The sequence below is a fragment of the Puntigrus tetrazona genome, chromosome 1 (assembly GCF_018831695.1).
Source record: "Puntigrus tetrazona isolate hp1 chromosome 1, ASM1883169v1, whole genome shotgun sequence".
Classification (NCBI taxonomy): domain Eukaryota; kingdom Metazoa; phylum Chordata; class Actinopteri; order Cypriniformes; family Cyprinidae; genus Puntigrus; species Puntigrus tetrazona.
In genome coordinates, this window is record NC_056699.1 from 22,426,797 (window position 1) to 22,450,065 (window position 23,269).

At 37.4% G+C, this 23,269-nt stretch overlaps 1 protein-coding gene across 3 annotated transcripts; it reads left to right on the top strand.

The window, feature by feature from the left end:
• Nucleotides 1–187: 187 nt before the first annotated feature.
• Nucleotides 188–21,507, top strand: arhgef7b (Rho guanine nucleotide exchange factor (GEF) 7b). Of its 3 annotated transcripts, XM_043236831.1 has the most exons (22): nt 188–1,216; nt 2,769–2,849; nt 6,875–6,959; nt 8,116–8,249; nt 8,467–8,668; nt 11,127–11,215; nt 13,843–13,937; nt 14,024–14,119; nt 14,750–14,872; nt 14,971–15,109; nt 15,666–15,725; nt 15,891–16,037; nt 16,328–16,414; nt 16,905–16,983; nt 17,079–17,212; nt 17,468–17,689; nt 17,853–17,946; nt 18,148–18,237; nt 19,180–19,350; nt 19,759–19,858; nt 20,149–20,203; nt 20,319–21,507. In XM_043236831.1, the coding sequence occupies exons 1-22, from the start codon at nt 1,052–1,054 to the stop codon at nt 20,439–20,441; spliced, it is 2,571 nt and encodes an 856-aa protein (XP_043092766.1). In that variant the 5' UTR covers nt 188–1,051; the 3' UTR covers nt 20,442–21,507. The 3 variants fall into 3 exon arrangements, with proteins under 3 accessions (XP_043092766.1, XP_043092776.1, XP_043092786.1); XM_043236841.1 differs by lacking the exon at nt 19,180–19,350 and having other exon boundaries at nt 191–1,216; XM_043236851.1 differs by lacking the exons at nt 188–1,216; nt 2,769–2,849 and having other exon boundaries at nt 6,894–6,959; nt 8,175–8,249.
• The last annotated feature ends 1,762 nt before the right edge of the window (nt 21,508–23,269 follow it).

A 23,269-nucleotide genomic window follows, 5' to 3' on the forward strand; every position in this document is an offset into this window, starting at 1 on the left:
TTTACAAAAGAAGAACTGGGTATTATCGGAAATGTAAAATAAAAATAGTCATTATATTTTGTGTAAAGAAAAGGAGACCGTTTTTGAGCATTCGTGGCGTTGTTTGCTCCGAAATGGTATAATGTGAGAAAACATCCTCGTTACTGCGATGTGGGGGGGGGGGAAATGCTACGATTAAGTAAACTACGTAATAGTGTGTTATAGGCAAATTAATTTATTGAAGTTTTAATCATTAAAAATGTTGTTATTTGTTACAGCACATACAATGTATATTACGCTTTATTGCTATATTACATTAGAATTCGATAAAAAAATGTGCTCGATTATGAAAATGTTTGAGAATCTTAAAGGTTCTTTAAATGTTTTTTTTTCCTTCGTGAAATGCAATGAGTTCCGGTCAGTCACCAAACGTTGCACTGCAACAAAAAGTATTTATTAAAGTTGAATTTGCTTTTTTTGCGGGGTTTTAGGAGCGGCAGGGGGCGCTAGGGATACGTTTGGATTTCAACGGAGCAGTATTTTGGCATCAGCGCCTTTTTTTGAATAAATCGAGACGCATTGCTGACTTTCGCGAATGCGCGTAGATCATACCAGTCGAGATTTCATTCAAAGCTCGTTTTTCTCCAACCTGTGGACGCGTGCTGTTAAATATCTTCGCTTCGCTAACAACACGCGAGCCTATTGCTGTCTTTCACGTCCCGCTAAACGCCTAATATGTGAACGCGGTCGTTTCTTTCGCCTCTAAAGTATTCGGTGACTCGAGCCGCGTGAACTGGGTGTCATGTGGCGGAAAACAATTGCGGGCTGTTGATTTTGGTTTGACGCTAGCTGACATCCTGCCAGATGAAAGAAGAGGAGAGAGAAACCGGACCTGCCAGATAACCCTAAACAAATCGTCATCCCTTACATCCAGGGAAAAGGAGGGATCAGAGCCCTCGCTCCGAACATCCTGCCGCCGCCGCTGCGGACTTCACGGGATATCTGTCATTTCACGAAGCCCCGCGTGTTCGTTTGCTTATGGATTATTGAGCTTCTAGACCCGTACGAGGACATGAATTCGGCCGAGCAGACCATCACATGGTTGATAACGCTGGGCGTCTTGGAATCACCCAAAAAGACGCTGTCGGACCCCGAAGGCTTTTTACAGGCGTCTCTCAGAGATGGGGTGGTTTTGTGTAAATTGCTGGAGCGGCTACGTCCCGGTTCGGTACACACGGTAAGCTTTTGGCCGATAAGCTCTTGCAGTTCTGTAATAGAGTACATAAATGACACAAAGCGCTGGTGTTTTCGTGCGTCGGACGCACGGGACCTTTGTATTTGTGTCCGCGCGCGCGTTTTGCGTTCGCTGAGCGCGCTATCCGGTGTATTTTTGTATATTAACATAATTGTTTTTTTTTGTTTTTTTTTTTTAGTTTAATTTCTTTCAACTGCGAGTGAAGGGAAATCGTGCTGAAATCTGTTGAGGAAATCTCGCATAATCTGTGGAGTCTATATACCAATAGAGGCATTTTAATAATAACCGTAATGAAAATGATCAGAATGTGGGAACATGCATAAATATATAAACGGAAATTAACAGTGTGGAATTAATTCGTCTATATGAGTCGACCGCCATTGACTGGTAGAGAGGGGGAGAGGAAACGACGATGTCCGGTTTGTGAACGGATTGTTTTTTGGGTTGGATCTTTTTAGTGAATCAGTTGAGCACCTGTCTGAATGATTCGTTCGCGAGTCGGACTCTTTGGGCCGAACCGTGTTGAAAAACGATGAATGAACAAATTGACATAAACTACAAATTCTTAAATTTCGCTTTTATGGGCAGAATCGTGTCGGTACTGCTTGAATTGGGACAGTTTAAATTACAGTGAAAAATTCCTAATTGGGGCATGATGGTCCGCTGTTTTGAACCGGTTCATTAGAACGAACTGTTCGAAATAACCGATTCGCGGAAATGAATTAAACCTCTCATCACTAGAAATACTTACACAATCAGTGAAACATTACTTTATAATAATTTGACAGTTTAAATAAAAAATAGAAACCTGATAATGGAGCAGAGTAATTGAATTTGAGCACATTTCAACACAATATTAAAGTATTTATTTATTTACTATTTCTTTGCAGGTAGGCTAGGCTATTTTTTTATAACCGTATGGAGTTTAGTATTATTTTATAGCTTTATATATTATATATATCATTATATAAACGATAATGTGTTTAATTAATAATTCATAAACATTTTACCAACCACAGACTCGACAGCGTAGTAGAACGTATTCTAATATACGCATTAGAGATTGCAACTTATAGGCAATACAATATAGTGTGAAATAATCGATGCTGGCATGATCGCAGTAACGTTAATCACTTGATTTCATAAAATGTCTGATAACAAACAGACCGTGAAAAGCGGAATGCCGCGACCAAAATGCACGGTTTCACTGACAGACTCTGCTCTATAAACAACACCTCGCATAACTACAGCGTTTCGTGAAGATGTTAGCCTTTGCTCTGACAGGTCAGGTAGAGTCTGCCTGCGCCAGCATGCCCCTCTCCCTGAACCCAACCGCAAGCCATTAGCTCACGTCATTTCCGCTATTCCTCCGCCAACTTCCCTGTGAGGAATAAGTGGCTTTTTTTGCAGGAACGGGGCGACGAGCCGCGATGTAAACAAATGGCGTGATTCGCATAAGTTTGTGTTTACTCTGTGACCGACCTGCTCGAAAGTACGGCTCGGAGCGGGATTCATCCGTTCGCTCTGTTTTCAGATCCATCAGGACCCGAGGAAAGACGAGTGCCTGAGTAACATCAGAGAGTTTGTGAAAGGCTGCGCGTTATATCACATAGAGGTGAGTGCTGCCTGATCTTTGAGCTTCTGTTTCATTCGCCTGCTCGTTCATATGTCCGATCAGTGGTTCAGTGGCGTGTTTGTGTCGCTTGAAGGCAAACCGGGTCGCCAGACTGAGTCTCAGCTGGAGTTGGGAGCAGACTAATCCTGTGTGTTTTGATTTTCAGAGTTATTATTACATTGGCAACAATGGCACTGAGTGTTATCGCGGCATTTTTGACGCGTTTATACCGTGACATGATTATATGATTCATGCAACGTTGATTTAACCTTCTTTATGCATAAAACATTTAATAATCAATTCATAAGAGCGCTGCTGACTGTATTTTGCAATGAATCACGAAGGATAATGAGAATGAACTGAAACACAACAGTCCAAAAATTACACACAACTGTAAAATAAATGCCAAGAGCAAGTTTTTCAGAAGAAAATGTATGTTGGCTATATATTTTGGTTCATTCAGAAAATATCTGTAAAGTAGCTAAAAGTGTTTTCCAGGAAAAAAAAAAGCAGAATGTGGGCCTTAAACTCAAAGTGATGTCCTAAATGTAGTTTTTATACTGCCGTTTCACAATGCACATTGTTTCTAAGCAGCTTCACCGAAAAACGTGATGTTTAATATCTTATAATCACGTTTACCAAATTAGAGCTGGTTGATAATACAGGTTTTGCAACGATATAAACAGTCAAGCAGTTGAGATGTGCTGTTTAGTTGCCTAGCCAGTGGTTTACCTGAGAATACATGTATATGTGCCGCATGGCTAAAGTTGGATTTACTTCTATATCAAACTTCTAAATAGACCTGCAGTGCCGTAAAATGTATTGTTTACATGACAACCATGATCTCGGTGAAACCGTTGTAAACAGCAGCTGGCGAATTGCAATTATGAATGTCTGATATTTAGTGTCACGTTTCATAAACGCTTTCGCTTCAGTAATTTACAGGGTGTAGGCGATTGCTAACGGGCATTGCACCTGGCAATTCTCAATGCCAGAGTCGTCCTGACTTGTTTATCAAGAGAAGCTCTTTGCTGAAAACTGCAGTGCATTGCAACAGTTTTTTTTTACCCCGTTGATATGCTATTAACAGTTCATATGTTTGTAAATATTGGTGTTCTGGCAGCTCCGTCCAATAGGTGTTGGTGCGAGATTGAACCAGGTCCCTCACCCGCACGTTTTTGTTGGCCGTATAGCCAATGCTATTGTTAAACCCAGATTTTGCGTTGAGATCCAGCTCATTTTTCCTTCAGATATCTCTGATATGTCTGTACAGGCAATTGCAAGCTGTTTCTTGGAAAAAGCATGCGATAGACAGCATAGTGCGGCGCCATAAATTATTCACATTATAGTGCAATATATTGTTTTTGATTTACTGCAATCTATAAAATCTAGCGCTGGCTGTGCGCTGAGCTGCATTCGGCTCTAATGTGATAGCAGCGTGTTGTTTTGATGCTTTTTGATGAAAAGTGATGCTTTTCTCTGTACCGTCTGAAAAGCTGTTTTTAATTTTTGAGTGTCACTTTTGAGTGTTTTGGAGAGTGATTTTCCTTCGCAAACACTTCTGTGCTTGTTAACGTTTGGCAGCGCGATGGTGTAACTGAGATCTTTCTGCCCACAGGGTTGCTGTGTGCGTATGTTGCTCTATATGAGTTGTGTTGTGTAGGGCGGGTACAGTTCTGTGTGTGTGTGTGTGTGTGTGTGTGTGTTTCAGGAGTGCCAGTGTCTTCGGTTCTTCTGGCCAGCTGTGAGAGGTTCAGACAAGCCCTCTATTGTGGTGAATGGAGTTGTGTGTTTGAATGGGCAGAGCTGCCAGCTCATTAATGGGGCTGTGGGGTTTGGCACAGGCCAGAATGAAGAGAGGCACTCCACGCTAAAACTGCTTTTTCAAATGGCATGTTTGGATGACTGGTTTAAAGAGAGAGGGAGCAGGAGGGAATTTAATTCTACTACAGTGATGGCAGATGATGTAATGTATACTTAGATGTGTGTGCTGATTGTTGATGGTGCTTGAGTTTTGGGGACTGGACTTTGGGCCTGTATCAAGTACTGAATATTAATGGAAAGTCTTTGTGTCTTTTGTTTTTTTGAGAGGTACATTGGAGCAAATAAACACAGTTCTCTTAATTCACTGATGAAAAAAGAGAAAGATGCTTTTTTTTCATCAGTTTGTGTTATATATATATTGCTACATTGCTGTGGTGCAAATTTTAGTCTTCAGTCGCACATAATTCTTCAGAAATCATTATAATTAGCTGATTTATGATTGTAATATTTAAAAACGGTTTTGCTTTTTAATATTTTTGTGGAAACCCTGATACATTTTTCAGGACTATTTATTTTAGGGAATTTTTTTTTTTTACATATCTTTTGTTATATTGTAAATAAAGATTCTTTGGAAAATAAAAGCATTTATTTAAAAAAATAAATATCATACCAACCTTAAACTTTTGCGTTAGTGTATTTATCAAATTAAACAAATTTTCTTTGTAATGTATGCATGCAAAAAATGAAGAATTTGCAAAAGTAACAGGTTACTTTTAAGACATCCAAATGAACCCAGTTTAGTTCCCGAATGCATGATAAAATCAAGTGTTGTAATTGAAAATACTTCATGTTTAGGCAGAAAAATGGGAAATGGCAAACACCGTTCCAAAAATGACACAAAATGTTATAATAGCCTGCTTCCTAACTGTGCAGAAAAACAAGAAGCAAACCTTTTATATGTTGATTTCCCCAGAAGATTAAATTCTAGTTCATTATAATCATTACAGTAGAACGCAAACGAGCTGATCTACCTGGAGACCTTTGGTGTGTAGACACAAATCCAGGACCACTTTACTTCTCCGTCTCATTGCCTGTATCGTTTGAAGAGTTCAGATCAAGCTGGTGTCAGATCAGGCCAGTTTGGGTTTACAAGGAATGAGCTTATGTGTCCAGATGGCCCAGAGAGCAGCAGGTAGTCTGAGAGCCAGAAACCCCCCCACACCCAAACACAGCATTGCCCAAGCTTAGCAGAACTACTTTCTTATATTCCCTCAGTGAAGCAGGCTCATTTTATAGAGGATCCGTGATCTTCATAACTTTCTGTAGGTTTTTGTAACCTAGACGATAGCTTGAAATCTAATGCAAGAGTTTCTCTAATGTCGCTTGTTCTGCATGTCCATATTTTTATGAATGATTGTTACTGTTCTGCTGTTTTGCATATGCCCTCTGGATTTGCATATTCAGCATTTTCAGCATGTAATGCTGAGTTACAATCCGTCCTAGGCAAAAACAGTTCACCCAAGTTTAATATATAGACCTGAAGCTTTCATCGTGTTAATGCTTGGGTCAGCATCACTCATCACATTGATCCCTTGATGCATTTTTAATGCATACATTTAAATATGCAAATTTTAGACAATTGTGTCGCCTAATATTTTAGCGGAAATTGTGATAAATTCTAACTTGGATTAAAAGAACAGCAGTTATTTGAAATACTAAGTGAAATAGTTTGTAATCTTTTTAAGGGCCGTTTACCTAACAGCTTGCTCCACCATCTCTTAGCGTTAAAATAGTACTGTCAGGCTTTACTACAGACGATGATAAATTAGCACTGAAAGAGCAAGCACACTGTTATTTTTGCACCTGACCTTATTGAATTTACTAATGTTTGTGCTCGTCAGATTACTGCTATTCGCTGCGTCTGTGTTCTTTAATTTGCACGATGTCAGGAAATCAACCAAGAAAATTTGCCGCTTAGTAAATCTGTTCAGTTTCATGTGTGATTTTAAAAATAGCTTTCTGACCCTAAACTTTTAAATGGTATATTATGAATCAAGTTCATCTTGTATTGCAAATTGTTTATCCTTTTGGGACTTGTGAACCCTAGGCATCAGGGTTTATGATTTATGATCTTGTTCATCAAACCAAAGCATGCTAATCTAAAATTCAATTTCTTTTTGTATTGGATTCTCTGCAGATCCCTTTTTTTTTTTCTCTCACTGCATATGCTCATGCATGTCTCTGGTTTTGTCCCTCTGCAGGTATTTGAGGCCAATGACTTGCTTCAGGGCCAGAACTTCTCCAAAGTCTTGAATTGTTTGGTTGCGCTCAACAAAGCAACTTCAGGTGAGATATATCTGAAACGCCTGTATCGTCAGTGGTGTCTGACTATATGTTTATAAAATCATCGAGGCACGTTTAATTTATGACCAGCATGGCCTAGCTGTACTGCATTTGTCTTGAGTACAGCATTCATTCAGACGTGAGTTTAACCTGACATAACAGACCCTTTGCACAACCCCACCTCCTTTTGTTGCTGTGTCCGACAAGCCACGCCGCTCTCACTCTACACCTCACGTTCTTGCACAGTAAATTAAAAACCACCGCGGAGCAAAGAGGAAACTGACAGCGTGCCCAAAGACAAGACAGAGCAGGTTACTTTTGGTATGAAACATACCTTCCAAATGTGTAATTTTTTAAGAATTTGAAGCAATAAATAAATACCCTTTTGCGGTGTGGCATAACAGATTTATTCAGACTGTGTACATCAATCAACATTCATTAATGTGAATGTACCTACATTAGCCTGAATGCTTGTTTTCATTGGTAGTCCATTTGTCAGATGTTATTATGCCAAAAAAGCTCTTTTCATATTTACTTAAAGCATAAAAATGAAGATGAATAATATCATATCATAACAACCGCAGAAAGACATCAATACATATTATTTTTAAGTTTAAGTTAATCAGTTCAGTTTTTTTATTTTTATTTAAAAAAAATTTTAAGAGCAAGGATTCAGCGTTTTGGTCATTTAAGATCTTTGCGAAGGCTCCTTTTAGGGGAAGTCATCATTTGTTTAAAAAAAGCATATATAAATTGATGTATGAATGCATTGTTTGGGGGAAAAAAAAAATTTAAATGCAGATTTAAAAAAAAAAAAAAAGTTCAGTTGTTGTGTGAGTTTGTTTTTTTTCCTCTTCTGTACTACAAAAGAATATTGATAACTGAACGATTGCTGGCAGTCTTTGGCTTTGCAAGTGTTTTTATTATTATGTAAGTCATTGGCTACTGCCAGTTACCAATATTCTTCAAAATATCTTTTGCATTTATCAAGTTTTCATTTTTGAGTGACCTATCCCTTTAAGATTAGGGTTAGGTTATAGTATGTCTAGCTGTATATGAAGCCAGTAGAATGGAATGTCTCAGTTTAGATGGCTAAGTAAATGTGTGTGCGCGCTTAGAGTGAGTGTCTGTTTTGTTGATCAGTGTTTTCTGGTTGTAGAGTCCGGTGGTGAGAGTAATTCTGTGTGTTCTCGTCACTCGTCTTCTCTACGGATCAAGTCCTTTGACTCGATCAACTGTTCGTCCACTCACAGGAGATCATCCAGACTCAAGTACAACCAGTACCGCAGTCTGGTGAGCATCACAATCACTCCACACCCTGATCTAGAATAAAAAGGCCGAAGTGATTTTAAGAATAATTGTCAAAGATACTATTCAGTTCTTTGTGTGTAAAACCTTTTTGAGTTCAAAAACTACTCGGCACACCTGTAACTTGAGTCCTCAGACAAATATGAAAGAGAAGCTGGAACAAATTCAGTCTTTCTTTCTTTTTTTCTGTCTTTCTCTCTAGGACATGTCTGAAAACAGTGCCCCTCAGGTGCTGGTGAAAGCGCGCTTCAACTTCCAGCAGACCAATGAGGATGAGCTGTCCTTCAATAAGGGTGACCTCATCCAGGTGACACGGCAGGAAGAGGGCGGCTGGTGGGAGGGGTCTTTCAACGGCAAAACCGGCTGGTTTCCTAGCAACTATGTCAAAGAGATCAAAGGCTCTGGTTAGTATTTGCTACTTTAAACCTTGACAGCTTTTGCTGCAGAAGTTATATCTCGACAAAGTCTTGTAGGAAGATCTAGAATCCTGCAAGACCGGGCAAGCAAAGTGAACTAGAGGGTTTGGTTTTGCTTATGTTCCTCTCGTAGACTGCCAAGGAAAGCAGAAGAGATGAAGTTTTGTAGACCCGTTTACCTGCTAATTTTCTTTGTGTTACCATAATAGTTTCATAAAATACTTGCTGAGTATGTGTATGGATCAGACGGCCAGCTGCATGTCAGGCTCTCAGCACTTTAGACCGCTTAAAATATATATTTTTAAATTATTTGTGTCTACGAGGCACTGTGGCGCGATGAGAATGTAAAATCTGCCTTGGTCCATTAAAAAGGCGATTAAATGAGGACTTACGGGCTTAATGAAAATGTGCCAAAAGAGAAATGAATGGCAGCTCTCTCCAAAAGCCAAAAAAACTGTGGGATTATATGACCATTACAGGCTTACAGTGGAAAAATGTGCGTTCGTTCAACCCAGCTTGAGTAAAGGACCCAGGTGCTGCATACAAGGTAGCAAACTAAAGGTAAACGATAGGGCACTTGTGAAGATGCTATTTGTAGTGACGAAACTTTGTGTTCGCTTAGTTCTTTGGTAAAATCTGTTGATCTAGTACTTAAAATTTAAATTTTCCCGTTATACATTTTCATCTCCATAAAAAAAGTCTTGAAAGTCCACATGAAATCAAAATAGACTTTATTAATTTTATTAGCGCACATTGCTAGTCTTGACGTGACTCAAAAGGCAGAAAAAACTGTAATATTGGCTTAATTTTTACAATGGAAGATGAGTATACTACTAGCTGTACTATATTATATTTGAATGTTTTTAAGGTGTATTTTATTCCTGTGAATTTTCAGCATCATTACTCTAGTTTTCTTTGCCACGTGACCTTAATATGCTGATTTGGTGCTCAAGATGTTGTTATGATGCTTTTGTGTAAACATAATACATTTTTTAAGGTATCTTTTTATTAAAAACTATGAAGAACGGCATTAATTGAAAATCTTTTTGTAACATTCGTCCAGTCATTTATGACCTAATCAAAGCATTCATTTTATTGTAAAAAAAAACTAAACAAATCCCATTTACTAAACCTGAAATTGAAGGTAGTGCTTTTTATTTTAAATAACCATCTTTTCGTAGCATTCTCTCACTGTATGCACGTTGTAGTATAAACACAACCCCTGACCCTTGTTCTGCAATCCAAACATAAATAGCATGTACACCCCATGATGCCAAACAGATGCTTCCCTCTCATGTATGGGGAAACGACCCTAATGTGTATTTGACCCAGCTTTGAATGGAAATCATTTAGGATGACATCAGAGCTTGAACATCCAGAGCTTAACAGGAAGGAAACACCATCCAACAACAAAGACAGGAAGTGCAGCAGCCAGAATACAGCGCTTCCCTTTTCCTCTGAATATGACTCCACACTCAAGATTATTCCACTCTCTGAGCACTTAGAGATCCAGACTCTTTTATAGGATTTACTTGCGTTAAATGCATACCCAACATTACTTGTAGTAGACATTAATAGTGTATTGATTTCATACGTCATCTTAAAAATGGCTGCAGTTAGGAAGAGGCGAAGAGTATAGTTTTTTTTCTGATGCAATTGTCTTTTGAGCTCAGATTACAAGATTAAAGGGGTAGTTTATTTATTTCAAACCTGTGTTAATGACTTCGGTTGTACGCAAAAAGGAAAGGAAGAAAGTGATGCAGTTTTCGATTAACATGACAGTGAATATAGTGACACATTTTGAGTCAATTATTCCTTTTAAAACATTTTTTTTTTTTTTCTTTCAAATCTCTAATTCTAAGCGTGCACTGTAAAAACCGTCCGTAAAATATATGGTAAAAAATCGTCATCTGTGGTACTGAAATCTGTTTTGTATCTTTGAACTACACTGATAACCAAAAAGCATCACATCATGGTGAGACTCATTAAACTGAAATAGTAACTTAATAGTAAATATAATGTAGGGTCAGTAAGCAACGCTAATGAATGGTTTGAACTTGTTTGTTGAGAATTTAGAGAAGGGAAGGAAAATAAACACATTTGCCAAGTGGAGAATCGTGTTTTTAATGAAGTGAATGTTTTTTTGTGGAAAAGCATGATTAGAAATGTGTGTGTGTGTGTGTTTTTTTTGATGATTCCAGGAAGTTCACACAGTTCAATCCATTATGGTTCATATCAGCACCGTAATAAGTAAAATGTTCAAACTGTCTTCTTGCCGAAGAAGTATAATGTTTCCCTTCTAGGTATCTAAATCTAATATTGCTGTCCTGACCGCTCACTGCAGGAGAGATGTACTTCAATATTCAATAACAGAAACAAAATGTTTCCAGATGTTGGTTTAAGGTGACCTCCTTACCTTTTGTTCTGTTTTTGCTCTCTCCTGCAGACAAACCTGTGTCACCTAAGTCTGGAACACTGAAGAGTCCACCCAAAGGCTTTGAGACTACTAACTACTGCAAGACGTACTATAATGTGGTAAGAGACATCTGCTGGATTGTTGCGTTAGAGGCATGTAACACCTCCCACATGGAGCGCGTTGATTATTTATGATGTGCGTGGGGTGGAAGTGGTGGCTCTGGGGAGTTTGTATTGCACAGATATTTCCACCAACCCCGCCTTTACTTGACAGTTAAAATACTAAGGTTTAAGATATTAGGAGTGCTACTGAGAGCAGCATTACAAACATTTGTTGTCAAAATAAATGCTGTTATTAAACTCATTCATTAGAGAATCATGATGAAAATGTATCATTGCTTCCACAAAAATATTAAAAAGTTTCAAACATTACTGTTGTTTTTTTTCTGAACCGTTAACTGCATTGGACTTTAAAATTAATAAAAAAAAATAATAATAATCTTACAGATCCCACACTTTTTTGAATTGTGGTGAATGTGAACCAGAAGCCTCTGTAAGCCAGTCCTCACGACTAAAGATAACTCATTTCCATTTCTTTTTTTTTTTTTTTTTAGCGTATGATTGAGATTTGTTTTTGGTTTTTATGACGCAGTGCTCTGTCCGGTTTTCTCAGACTTAGCCTTGGATTAATCCTTGAATTTGCAGTCATGAGGCTTTAATCTGGGTTTAAAAGCCTCGCCAAACTAGACTTACTTAAGAGTTAATAATCCAAGTTTAAACGCCCACCAGCAGATGCTGCTCCGGGTTTGATATAATGTCAGTAATTAGAGACGCACAAGTTCATCATCCTGACAGTAACAATTTAAGTCATTTTCAGATCATTTGTGTATCTCTGCGCATATGTGAATTTCCTTTTATTGTGCTCCATTTCCTCATGCGACGTGTCCCAGAAGCCTCCCTCTGAGCCTCTGCAAACCCAATGAGCTGTAAATGTGTATGCGTAGGACAGATTTTGCCTACATTGTGTGGATCAAATGTCCCCACAAGGATATTAAAATTGAAGTCACCTACATGAAAATAGCTTAGTAAACAAACAGTCTTAATGAAAATGCAGAAAGGTCTGAGAAGGATGACTTTAGGGGAAGGAGATAGATATTGTTATATCATTACCTCAGTATAAAACCGTAGAAGTCAATACCGTGAGAGAAAATCTTTGTATGCGTGAATAAGTTTATGTGTGTTGACAGAGAATGTGTGTGTCTGGGCCTGTATTTGCATATTTTTATGTAAATGTGTTGGTATGAATGTCTGTATTTGGTTATCGTGTTTTTGTCTCTCAGTCATGCCATAATATAGGTCATCTTTTCCATCTCATTGACTCAGGGGACAGCTGTGCCTGGGGCCCTGCGCTGTCTGTGTCTGCGCGTTTGTGTTGGTTATGTGTCATGTTTGATGAGAATGTGCAGTAACTGACCCTATACTCCTTTGAAGACCGGCTGAAGATGAAGCGAGTGTGTGTGTGTGTGTGTGTGTGTGTGTTTTAGGTAGGACGTTACTTTGAGGTCAGGCAGGGTTCAGTCTTTTACAGAAGCTTTAGGGGAGGAGACCCAAGTTTGAAATGGCTGTAACGGTCAGGCTGTCTGGACGGTCAAGTGGTATTGTTCATGTTGGTGGGCCTGCATACATGTGTTTATAGACAAACTTGGTCCTGGCTAGTTCTGGTGGGGAAAAAAAAAGTTGGATTTTTCAAGCATACACTGTTAAAATCTGACCTATTTTGTATCTATGAAAACTTTTTTTTAGTATGAATTTCTTTATAATTCTATAAATTGATCGGGAAATATTGATAAAATAAAATGAAACATTAATTGTATTTATTTAAATGACCAGAACAGCAGGATAAAAAAATATTTTGACCATTGTAAAAAAAAAAAAAAAAAAAAAATTTCCAGTGACCTCTAAACTCCATAATTGTATATGTATAAAAGATAAATCAACAAATAAAAATTACAATTTAAAAATCGTATTTATTTAATGGACGTGGCCAGCAGAAAACCTACTTCTGAGCATTATATTTCTAAACTTGCAGCATTGTCCATTTTTATATATATTTATTTATTTTTTCAAAATTTGGAAACATTCCACAGATTGACATTTGGGTAAAAATATGAAGGAAAAAAGGTAATGGCTGCATCTCAAGGTTCATTTGCTGTTTGTTTGTGGACAGATTTAATGTTGAATTTTGAGGTGTTAGCTGATGAGACGTATTCAGAGAGGTCAGCTAGCCTTATTCAACCAGGGGTGACTTTAAATCTTAGTTAGACTGAAATCTGAGTTTTCATGACATGCAAGGACTGGCCCAGTTCTGTCATCTCTCGCACTTTCTCTCTATGTGTTGTTCTGACAGTGTTCTGTCTTCAAGGATAATGAACACTATTAAAATGGACCCTAGATTCTAGTCTCTTTGTGCCTGGGAAAACTAGCAGGTCAAAACCATTGTGCTTCTCCAATTTGTTTAGCATCATATTCACACACACAAATAACTGATTGGTTGTTAAGCATGTGTGATGATAATTGTTTATGCTGACTATGAATCAATATATTATAGATGCGTGACATTTAACCAACTCTGGCGCGACTAGGTTATCATAACACTGCTGCAGACTAATACTAATACAACTTATACTAATGTTTACATGTGTTCTTTTAAGTTGTCATACATGCGCTGATTTTTGTCAAATGCCCAGGTGGTTCAGAATATTTTACAAACCGAGACGGATTACTGTAAAGAGCTGCAGACTCTCCTCACAACGTATCTGAGAGCATTACAGCCCACTGACAGGTGAGAAAACGCACTTATCCATCACACAGAATCCATCATAACATAGAGGTAATAGCAGTTCAGTACACATCCCTCTCTCTTCCTAGGCTCAGCGTGTCAGATATCAGTCACATCATGGGAAATCTAGAGGAGATCAGCTCATTTCAGCAGACACTGGTGCATTCACTGGAGGAGAGCGTCAAGTAAGAGTCCTCATCCTGTCCTTTCATTCGTTCACAGTTTGACATCTAGTGGCAGCTACCAGTAATGCTCTGTAGCTTTTATCTTCACACTTTAGACTTTTAAAGGGGTCATATGAGGCTATTTTAAAGGTCATTATTTGGTGTATCAGAATATGTTGACGTGCTCTGACATTTATTTTTAAATACTGTGCATTATTGTCATCTCTCTCTCAAATGCGTCTCTCTCAAAGACCCTCCTTCGACAAGCACAGTCTGCTCTGATTGGCTAGCTGACACGGTGCATTGTGATTGGACGAACCCCGCAAGTACACAGCAGAATTGCAATGCCTCTTACCGTAATCACGAGTTCAGCTTCCAGAAAGAATGTAAAGATGGATAATAACACAAAAATCATACAAAAATACACACAACATGTTTTAAGGCAATTTCACAGGGAATGCGCTGCGCTATAAAACCCACTCATTTCAGTGGCCTGTGAACAGTCAATAGCAAACACGTAAAAAAACATAATCATATGACCCCTTTTAAGAAGTGTGCGATTATTTAGGTCTGTTCAACTTTAACATTTATTTATTTGTTTATTTTATAGCATTTATTATTTCTGAATGAATTGGTGTGGGTTGTGTGCAGAGTTCCAGAGAGTCAGCAGAGAATAGGAGGCTTCTTCCTGTCCCTCGTTCCTCAGATAAGGAGTCTGTATGTATCCTACTGCTCCAACCATCCTTCTGCAGTTAATGTTCTCACACAACACAGGTGTGTAACAATGCAATGAACACGGCGCATTGACAGCTGATATTTCATTCATTCATTCCTAACCATTGAGCGCCTGTTTGTTTGCGTGTGCGTTTCAGTGAGGAATTAGGAGAGTTCATGGAAAGTAAAGGTGCAAACAGCCCAGGGATCCTCACACTCACCACGGGCCTGAGCAAACCCTTCCTGAGACTGGAGAAATACCCCACACTGCTGAAAGAGATGGAGCGACATATGGAGGTGCTCAACTGCTCTATTAGTCCAAATGTACACTGCAGTTCAAAAGCTTGTTTTTTTAATGATATTGAGCAAATTTTCTAATGCTCAACAAGGCTATTCTATATTATTTTGGTACATTTTAAAATAGAATGATGGCAAACTACTCCAGCCTTTAATGTCACATGATTGTCAGAAATCATTCTAATACGGTCATTTGGTTTTCAGGAAACACTTCTTATTATCAACGTTTAAAACGGTTGTGCTGCTTAATAGTTTTGTTGAAGCCATGATATTTTCAGGATTTCAGGAATAGAAAGTTCAAAAGAACAGAGTGGACATAGAAATGTTTTGATATAATAACATTATAAATGTCTTTACTGTCCCTTTTTAGCAATTTAATGCATCCTTGCTGAATTAAATAGTTCCTTTTCAAAGTTACAGGCAATGTTTTTTTTTTTATTGTATTTTACTAGTATTTTGGTTCTGAAACTAAACAAAATGTCTAAATCTTAATATCATTGTGTGTTTATATAGTAAACCAGTTTAACTCACTCACATTCTCCTTTGTTCTGCTCAGGCGCTTCATCCAGATTATCCAGACATTCAGAAGAGCATGACAGTATTTAAAAATCTCTCTGTGAGTATTATAGGTCAACATAATTGATTTTCTTTGTTTTCACGAGTGTATATAAAAGGATGAAAGATGTGTCAAATGATGATAAGCTGTTTGTTTGAGTTGTGTTATTTTTAAGAATGAGATGCTGGTCTTATGTATGTGTGTGTGTGTTTTTGTTTTGTTCAGGCCCAGTGTCAGGAAGTGAGGAAGAGGAAGGAACTTGAGCTGCAGATTCTGATGGAGTCTATTCGGGGCTGGGAAGGGGAGGGTATTAAGACCCTGGGCTCTGTCTTCTACATGTCTCAGGTCCTCATCCAGAACCACGGCGCCGAGGTGAATGTTACTAAATAGTCCAGGGGTTTGCAGCACATAACCAACCACCAGGAATAAAAGATAAATTTGCATTAATTTATAGCTAGATGTAAAAATTCACAAATGGTTTTATATGTTCTACATGGACCCGTGGTTTAAAAACTTGGTTAGCTATCTCGGTTAGTTATTTTTATTGCACATTTTATTGTTTTCTTGATGTTTCTTAGATTTTAAATGGCTGATTTTGCATTCAGTATACTTAAAATGATACAATTAAATTAAATCTTTACTGTAATATTCTGTTTCATCAGGAGAAGAACGAACGATACCTTTTGTTGTTTCCTCATGTACTTCTCATGTTGTCTGCTAGTCCTCGAATGAGTGGTTTCATCTATCAGGTAAATCCTTACTGCATTATAAATACACTCTCCAGTCCCATCAGTGGCGTTGAATAAATATTAATTGCTGTTGTTTTTCCCAGTGTTGTTTTAATATTATTGGTTACACATGTGTGAGTCTGTTGCGATGAAAACCCACCAACAATCATTATGTTTATATGCCGGTAGTATGTAGATATTAAGCATACGATTACCTTCAGTTTGTAGTTTTTTGTATAATTACCGAAATCTGTTCTGGTACTCGAACCACCCCAATGTTATATAAATATTATTGAAAAGTCACAGTTTTGTTAAACGTAGATGCTGTTTGCTGTCACTAATTACGTACATTATTTCATGCTTTGAAAATGCTTAGTGCTTAGTTAAAGGGCTAAAAAAATGCTTCATCTTATTCTGTTGTTACTTCATATTACTTTGTTATTACACTGCTCTATCAAAATGAACTCGGCTCTAAAATGCAGACAGCTGATTGGTCGATTAATTTACACAGGGTAAGCTACCTCTGACTGGAATGGCTGTAAATAAAATAGAGGACAGTGACACCACAAAAAATGCTTTTGAAATATCTGGTGAGTTTCCCCAACCAGTTGCCCTCATGTCAAATATTATTATTGCTAGATATTGAGAATGCACGTGTTTGAGCAGCAGCTGCGTATGTGTGCAGGAAATATGATCGAGCGGATCCAGGTGATCTGTAATAACCAGCAAGATCTTCAGGACTGGGTGGATCATCTCCACCGTCAAACCAAACGCACTTCAACCAGCAGCTTGAAACCACAGAATGTTCCCTGCCATACGGTGAGAAACGCATACACTACCAGAGTTTATTAATCATTAATAAACATTTGATATTATCATCACTGTTGAAGACATTCATAAGAAAAACATTAATTTGGAATCAAAATATGTCACATGATCGATATCTTTACTGTCAGTTAAAATCAGTTTAATGTGCCCTTGCTTAATGAAAGTATAGGCATCTTTTTGAAAATGATCAGATTCTGACAATATATTAAAATGACTGATATTCGGTGTCATCTCCTTCCCGCCCAGCTGCCGTCTCACCCTCTCACCCCGTCCAGGCACTCAGAGAGCAGAGGTGTGAGCGGGTCCCCAGTCTACCACACTCTTCCTCACCTCTCTTCACTAGGAACCCCTCACAGTGGTATGATGTGGGGGCCCCTCGAGCCTCCCAAAACCCCAAAGCCCTGGAGTCTCAGCTGCCTCCGACCTGCACCACCCCTAAAACCCTCCGCTGCCTTGTGTTACAAAGAGGTATCGTGTCACACTTTAACTGTATTATGACACATTAATTGCGTCTCTAGAAGAATGCTATAAACCAGTGGTTCAAATGTATCATTTATTAACTGTTTATTAAATAAACTTATCTATGAGACTCAGTTCGGCTGTTCATGTTTACTTTTCTTATGTCCTTCAGGATCTCAGTAAAAGTCCCAAAAGCATGAAGAAGCTTCTGCCAAAACGAAAACCTGAGAGGAAGCCATCTGATGAGGAATTTGCAGTGAGAAAAAGTGTGACACTATTGATTTATTGAAGTTTATTAATGTTCTGTTACTTTCTTCATCTGCATGTGATGTATTTGCTACAAACTCATCACATGTATTGCTTCTGTTTTTACTGTTTGTAATATAACGTAGTGACTTCTTATGATCTTCTTACTATTTTTTCCTTACCTCTTGCATCTTTTATGTGCTCTTTTTGTTTTCAATCAGGTACTGTAGCTCTGGAGGAGGACGCTCAGATCCTGAAAGTGATCGAAGCATACTGCACAAGCGCTAAAACAAGGCAAACACTAAACTCAAGTATGTAATCTCTATATCTTTTTTTTTTTTTTTTTTTTTTTTTTTATTTTCTTGTGATTTTTCTTGTTTCACTCCAAGATCCTGATGGGATTTGTCTGTGTAAATGAGTGAGCACAATACTACTAACTGTGGATCCCACATAATACTTTCAGTTTTGACACACTTTTCTTTCACGAAAAGACAAAGGTTTGTTATTATTAATTAATCAGTGAAACCCGAAAAAATGCATTGCTGTGTCCACAAAACTATTAAAAGCCACAACATTTTCAGCATTGAGAATGACAGTAAAAATTTCAGGAGTTTAAATTTTTACAATGATTCCCAAAGGATCAGGTGAGTAAAAATGTAAAATCCTAAGAAATTGCTCAAAATTCAGCTTTGCATCATTTTGCATCATTAAAATATATTCAAATAAAATTATTTTAAATTGTAATATTTTACAATATCACTGTTTTTACTGTATTTTAATTAATGCAGCTTTGGTGAATGAGAGACTGCTTTTAAAAACATAAAACATCTTACTGACCCTGAACTTTAAAAGGGTGGTGTGTTTTGAATATGAGGCCCTTATTTTGAGTCCTACAGATCACCTTCATCTGTCCTGTCAGACAATGAAGCACTGCAACATCTTTACTGCATTTTAATGGCTATATAACTCTTTACCACTGCGTTGCTCAATCTTTTAATATTTTCTGCTCTTTTTAACATGAATATTTGTCTCTCTTCCTCCTTTCCTTCCATCCATTTATTTTCTTTCACCCATTTCTCTCTTATGTTGTCCCACTATTATTATATTTTTGTTTCATTCTGTCATTTATTTATATCTATATAATTTTTCGGGCATCTTTGGTTCTCCCCCACTTTACTCCTCTTGGTTTGGTCCATCCTCTTAACCCACCTGTCCTCTCCAATATGATTGGTTTGATCCCCATCCCTAATTAGCATGGCAGGGCACTGATTTGATGCATAATCATGTGCTGGCTGATGTTGACCAATCGTGTGTGGATGCTGTGGGTTGCCGTAGCAGCGGATTTCCCTCCTCTGATCAATCGGAAGACTCGGACTATGACAGTATATGGATAACTCACACTAACAGAATGGGTTCTGTGTCCCGTAAGAGCTGCTGCTCATGTATACATTTTGTTTGAAATGAAAGTAGCAAGCATATAATTTTTGAAGGCAAAATGTAAGTTCATGAACGAGCAATGCTTTTAAAGTACAGAAACATTTTTAGTACAGCATCCTAAACTTCGGTTTCTGTACAATTCAGGACTATTGTAGCGTTATAGTACTGAAACTGAAATAAAAATCCGCTGATGAACCATATTAAAAATGGCAAAATACACAACAAAATTACTAAGTTAACATCAAACTGAAAAATAAACTAATAATTAGAAATATGAATAAAAACTATAATAGTATATTGGCTATAATGAAATAATTAATTATATAACCTGTCAGTGTGTTCACTATGTTACTGTCCCATTTTAGTCTATTAACATTATTACTTTTTTTTTTCAGGATCAAGGAAGGAGTCAGGGCCACATATGCTTTTTCCCGAAGAGGAGAAAATCATTGTGGAAGAGACGAAAAGCAATGGCCAAACTGTAATTGAAGAAAGGTAAGAGCTCAGATTCACTTATTTATTTCCCTTTTTTTAAACTGTTAAGTTGTATGCATTTATTAATGAGTAATGTTAATGATACTGTGAAAACAAAAACATTTAAAGAGATGTGTGTGTGTAGTATTATTGTATATTATGTGTGTATATATATATATATATATATATATATATATATATATATATATATATATATATATACATTATGCAAGTTAGTTCGAACCAACTGAAGTATCTCTTTAACATCTCCGTAGTTGTTCATAATGATTTGGTCTGAATGTGCTTTACAGGAGTCTGGTGGATACAGTTTATGCCTTAAGGGACGAGGTTCAAGAACTTAAGCAGGTTAGTGCACATGCCACATGCAAATGGTTGTTTATACTTAATCTATTGCTATGTTGTCGAAATTCAAAATCTGGTGCCGTGACCCGGATTCTCTTAATTATATTATCATCACCAGGACAACAAGAGAATGAAGCGCACTCTTGAGGAAGAACAAAAGGCACGGAAAGAGCTGGAGAAGATGGTCAGGAAAGTGTTAAAGAGTATGAACGACCCATCCTGGGATGAGACGAATCTGTGAGCCCATCTGAACACATACGAAAACTGCATCAAATAATTGTGTGTTGAGTGTAGTATCAGTCTTAACTCCTGACCAAAAATACTTGTAAATATTGTGACAAAACTGGACTTGATCCCCACAGTCACAGTATTACGCCTTTTATGCCTGATCCTTTTGAGCCTTTTTTTTTTTTTTTTTTTTTTTTTTTTTGCCAGTGCCAAGTATATCTAGTTCATCTAGTTCATTTTCAGATGTGATGAAGATAATGTATTGAACCTGGACATCATCAATCAGAAACGTCTCTACAGGATCTGATGCCAACTTGCAGTTTGATCATTTAGCTCACCGTCACAGACGTCATTGGTTCCTAGTCTAAAACTGGGAGTCTCAGGGATGATAGACACACTGTACCTACACACGCTGTCAGGCCTTTGACATTTTCAATCATTAGCCAATATGTTCAATAAGTGATGACATTCAATAGGATTTTTCCAATGGAAAACCTCGCAATACAATACTAGAGACATTTCTGAGAGAACTAGTCTTTTTTTTTCTTCTTCTTTTTTTTTTTTTAAGAGATTTTCATGGGGGTGTCATTTCAAAGTTGCTTTTACAATAACCTCAGTTTTAATTTCGTCCGGTTGCTCTTTTGCACCTTTCAGCTTTTGTTTTTTTATGATCCTCTACACTAATTGTTCGTTCACAGACCTTTTTTGTTATGTACAGAAATAACCCTTTATTGTATTTAATGCTCAGAAATGTGCCTTTTTGGAAAAAAGGAGATTTCCAGAATTTTGTCAGCATTTCTAGCTCTGTCAGCATTTCAAAGAACCTTTTTAAGAAAAATGTATGCAAGAGTGATTTTAAATTAACACTGAATCTGCGGTTAGAAACCGACAGATTAAGAGTCTTCTATGTTGTCTGTCTAATTTATGTATTTAAATGAAATATTGTCTACTGCTAAATGACTGTGTATTGTGAAATTTCCAGATAACCTCATTTACTTTCTCTTTCCAAAGCACTCTCTCTCTATCTTACTCTCTCTTTCCTGCTGATTGAATTAAATAAATACAAATTCTTACTGTGACTCTTTGAATGGGATTTGTGTTTGTCTCATTCCTCTCTCGCATCATTAAATTAATTCTTCTGTTGACAGATCTGGCCTTGTATGATGGCAATTTCAGCAACAATTAACAGCTACTCAGTTCAAAAATATGAAATTAATTATTACAAGCAATATCATTGTAAAATGTTACTACAATGTAAAATTGTATTTAAATCTATTAAAAAATACATTTTATTTATTAAGTTTTCTTAATAGTTTTATGAAAACTCGCTGTACAAAAAATTGTTCCCCCACAGACTTAATTTTTTTAGTTTAGTTAGCTAAAATATATTGTTATATTATAATAAATTTATAAATTGGGGTAAGTTGAAGCAACTTTTTTAAACATTTTTTTTACGGGGTGATACTTTTCAGGATTCTTTGATGAATAGAAAGACCAGCATTTATTTTAAAAAAAAGCATAAATGTCTTTACATTCACTTTTGATCCAGTTAATGCAACATTGCTAAATAAAAGTATCAATTTCATTTGCAAAAAAAAATAAAACTTTTAACAGTAGGGTATATTATTAAATGATATAACTTACACAAACAATGACGATGTGAAATGGGTTGAACGAAAAGAAAAAAAAAACAGCATATGTCAGTTAAGTATGTTTTGATGCTGGTTTAAGTTGGTCCTTTACTGGTTTTGCTGGTAAAGTCCAAGCATAAACCGGCACATCCCAGCTTCAAAACGTACCTAAACAGCATATGATGTATTTTTCTGCAGGATGATATCAGTGTAACGCATTTCCGTCTTGCAGCTTGTACTCGGCCTCAATAGTCACTGCTGTCTCAATGAAATTCAATGTAAATCTTAAAAGAATAAACATGCCGCTAGTCAATTGATGTAGCACTGGTATTTCACACTAAAGTAGCATGACAGACTTGAGTCGCTCATGTGCAAAATCTGGTTCAGACCCGATATACACTGCCCCGTTAAGACATGACACAAGCCAAAGCGTCTTCCTGTTAATTCCTCCATTGTTTCCTCATTGTCTGTGTAATCCAGGACTGAGATGGCAACAGATGCATCTGCCGAACAAACAGGCTGCAACTCAAGAGAAGTGGGTGGATTTTGGACCTTTTTTTGTGTTTAGTGTAAACTGGTAATGCGATGGGTGTTCGAATGTTTCTCCTTATTTCCATATCAAGCGATGACACAAAATACAGTATTTCTGTGCTCTCTCTCCAAGCAAAATCAATATTCATTGGCAATCTAAATTCCTGGCCTGACGCTGTTTCTTTTATTTCTTCGAGTTGAGTGAAAGAATATCTGGATTATGATGAAAATGTCACTGGATTGCTCATACGTTTAGCATTGTTTGTTTTGTTTGAGATGTTGGCACAGTAATACTTCAACCCACGGGAGTTCGGTGCAGGTGTGGCAAACCCTCTTGTGTGTCTCACATCTGTTTTCCAACATCGCTACCTCCACCTCAACCCTATTATGGCAAACAATGCATCGCAACGAACGCTTCCAAAAGACTCACAATCCTCAGGGACAGCAAGGCATTGTGGGAGATTTAATCACTGGCTGAGGCTCATGCAGAAGGAGGCAGGTTGTTCTTTTGTGAAAGAACTGAGGCGACTTTGACATTTTGAGAAAGACTGACGTTTAGGACACATTTACATAAGGACAAAGCCTAGAGAATGGTACAGAGAGACGGAAAATGTTAAATGTCACTTTATTGAGCTGTTCTGTGACGTCTCAAGTTTTAATTGTGTTAACAAAATCGTAC

What these genes read in the sequence shown, in the direction of transcription:
- arhgef7b (XM_043236831.1), top strand. Translation starts at nt 1,052, where the DNA reads ATGAATTCGGCCGAGCAGACCATCACATGGTTGATAACGCTGGGCGTC. An exon ending in CAAAGAGATCAAAGGCTCTG is followed by an intron (nt 8,669 to 11,126) that starts GTTAGTATTTGC and finishes TCTCTCCTGCAG; the next exon opens with ACAAACCTGTGTCACCTAAG. An exon ending in AGGTTCAAGAACTTAAGCAG is followed by an intron (nt 20,204 to 20,318) that starts GTTAGTGCACAT and finishes TATCATCACCAG; the next exon opens with GACAACAAGAGAATGAAGCG.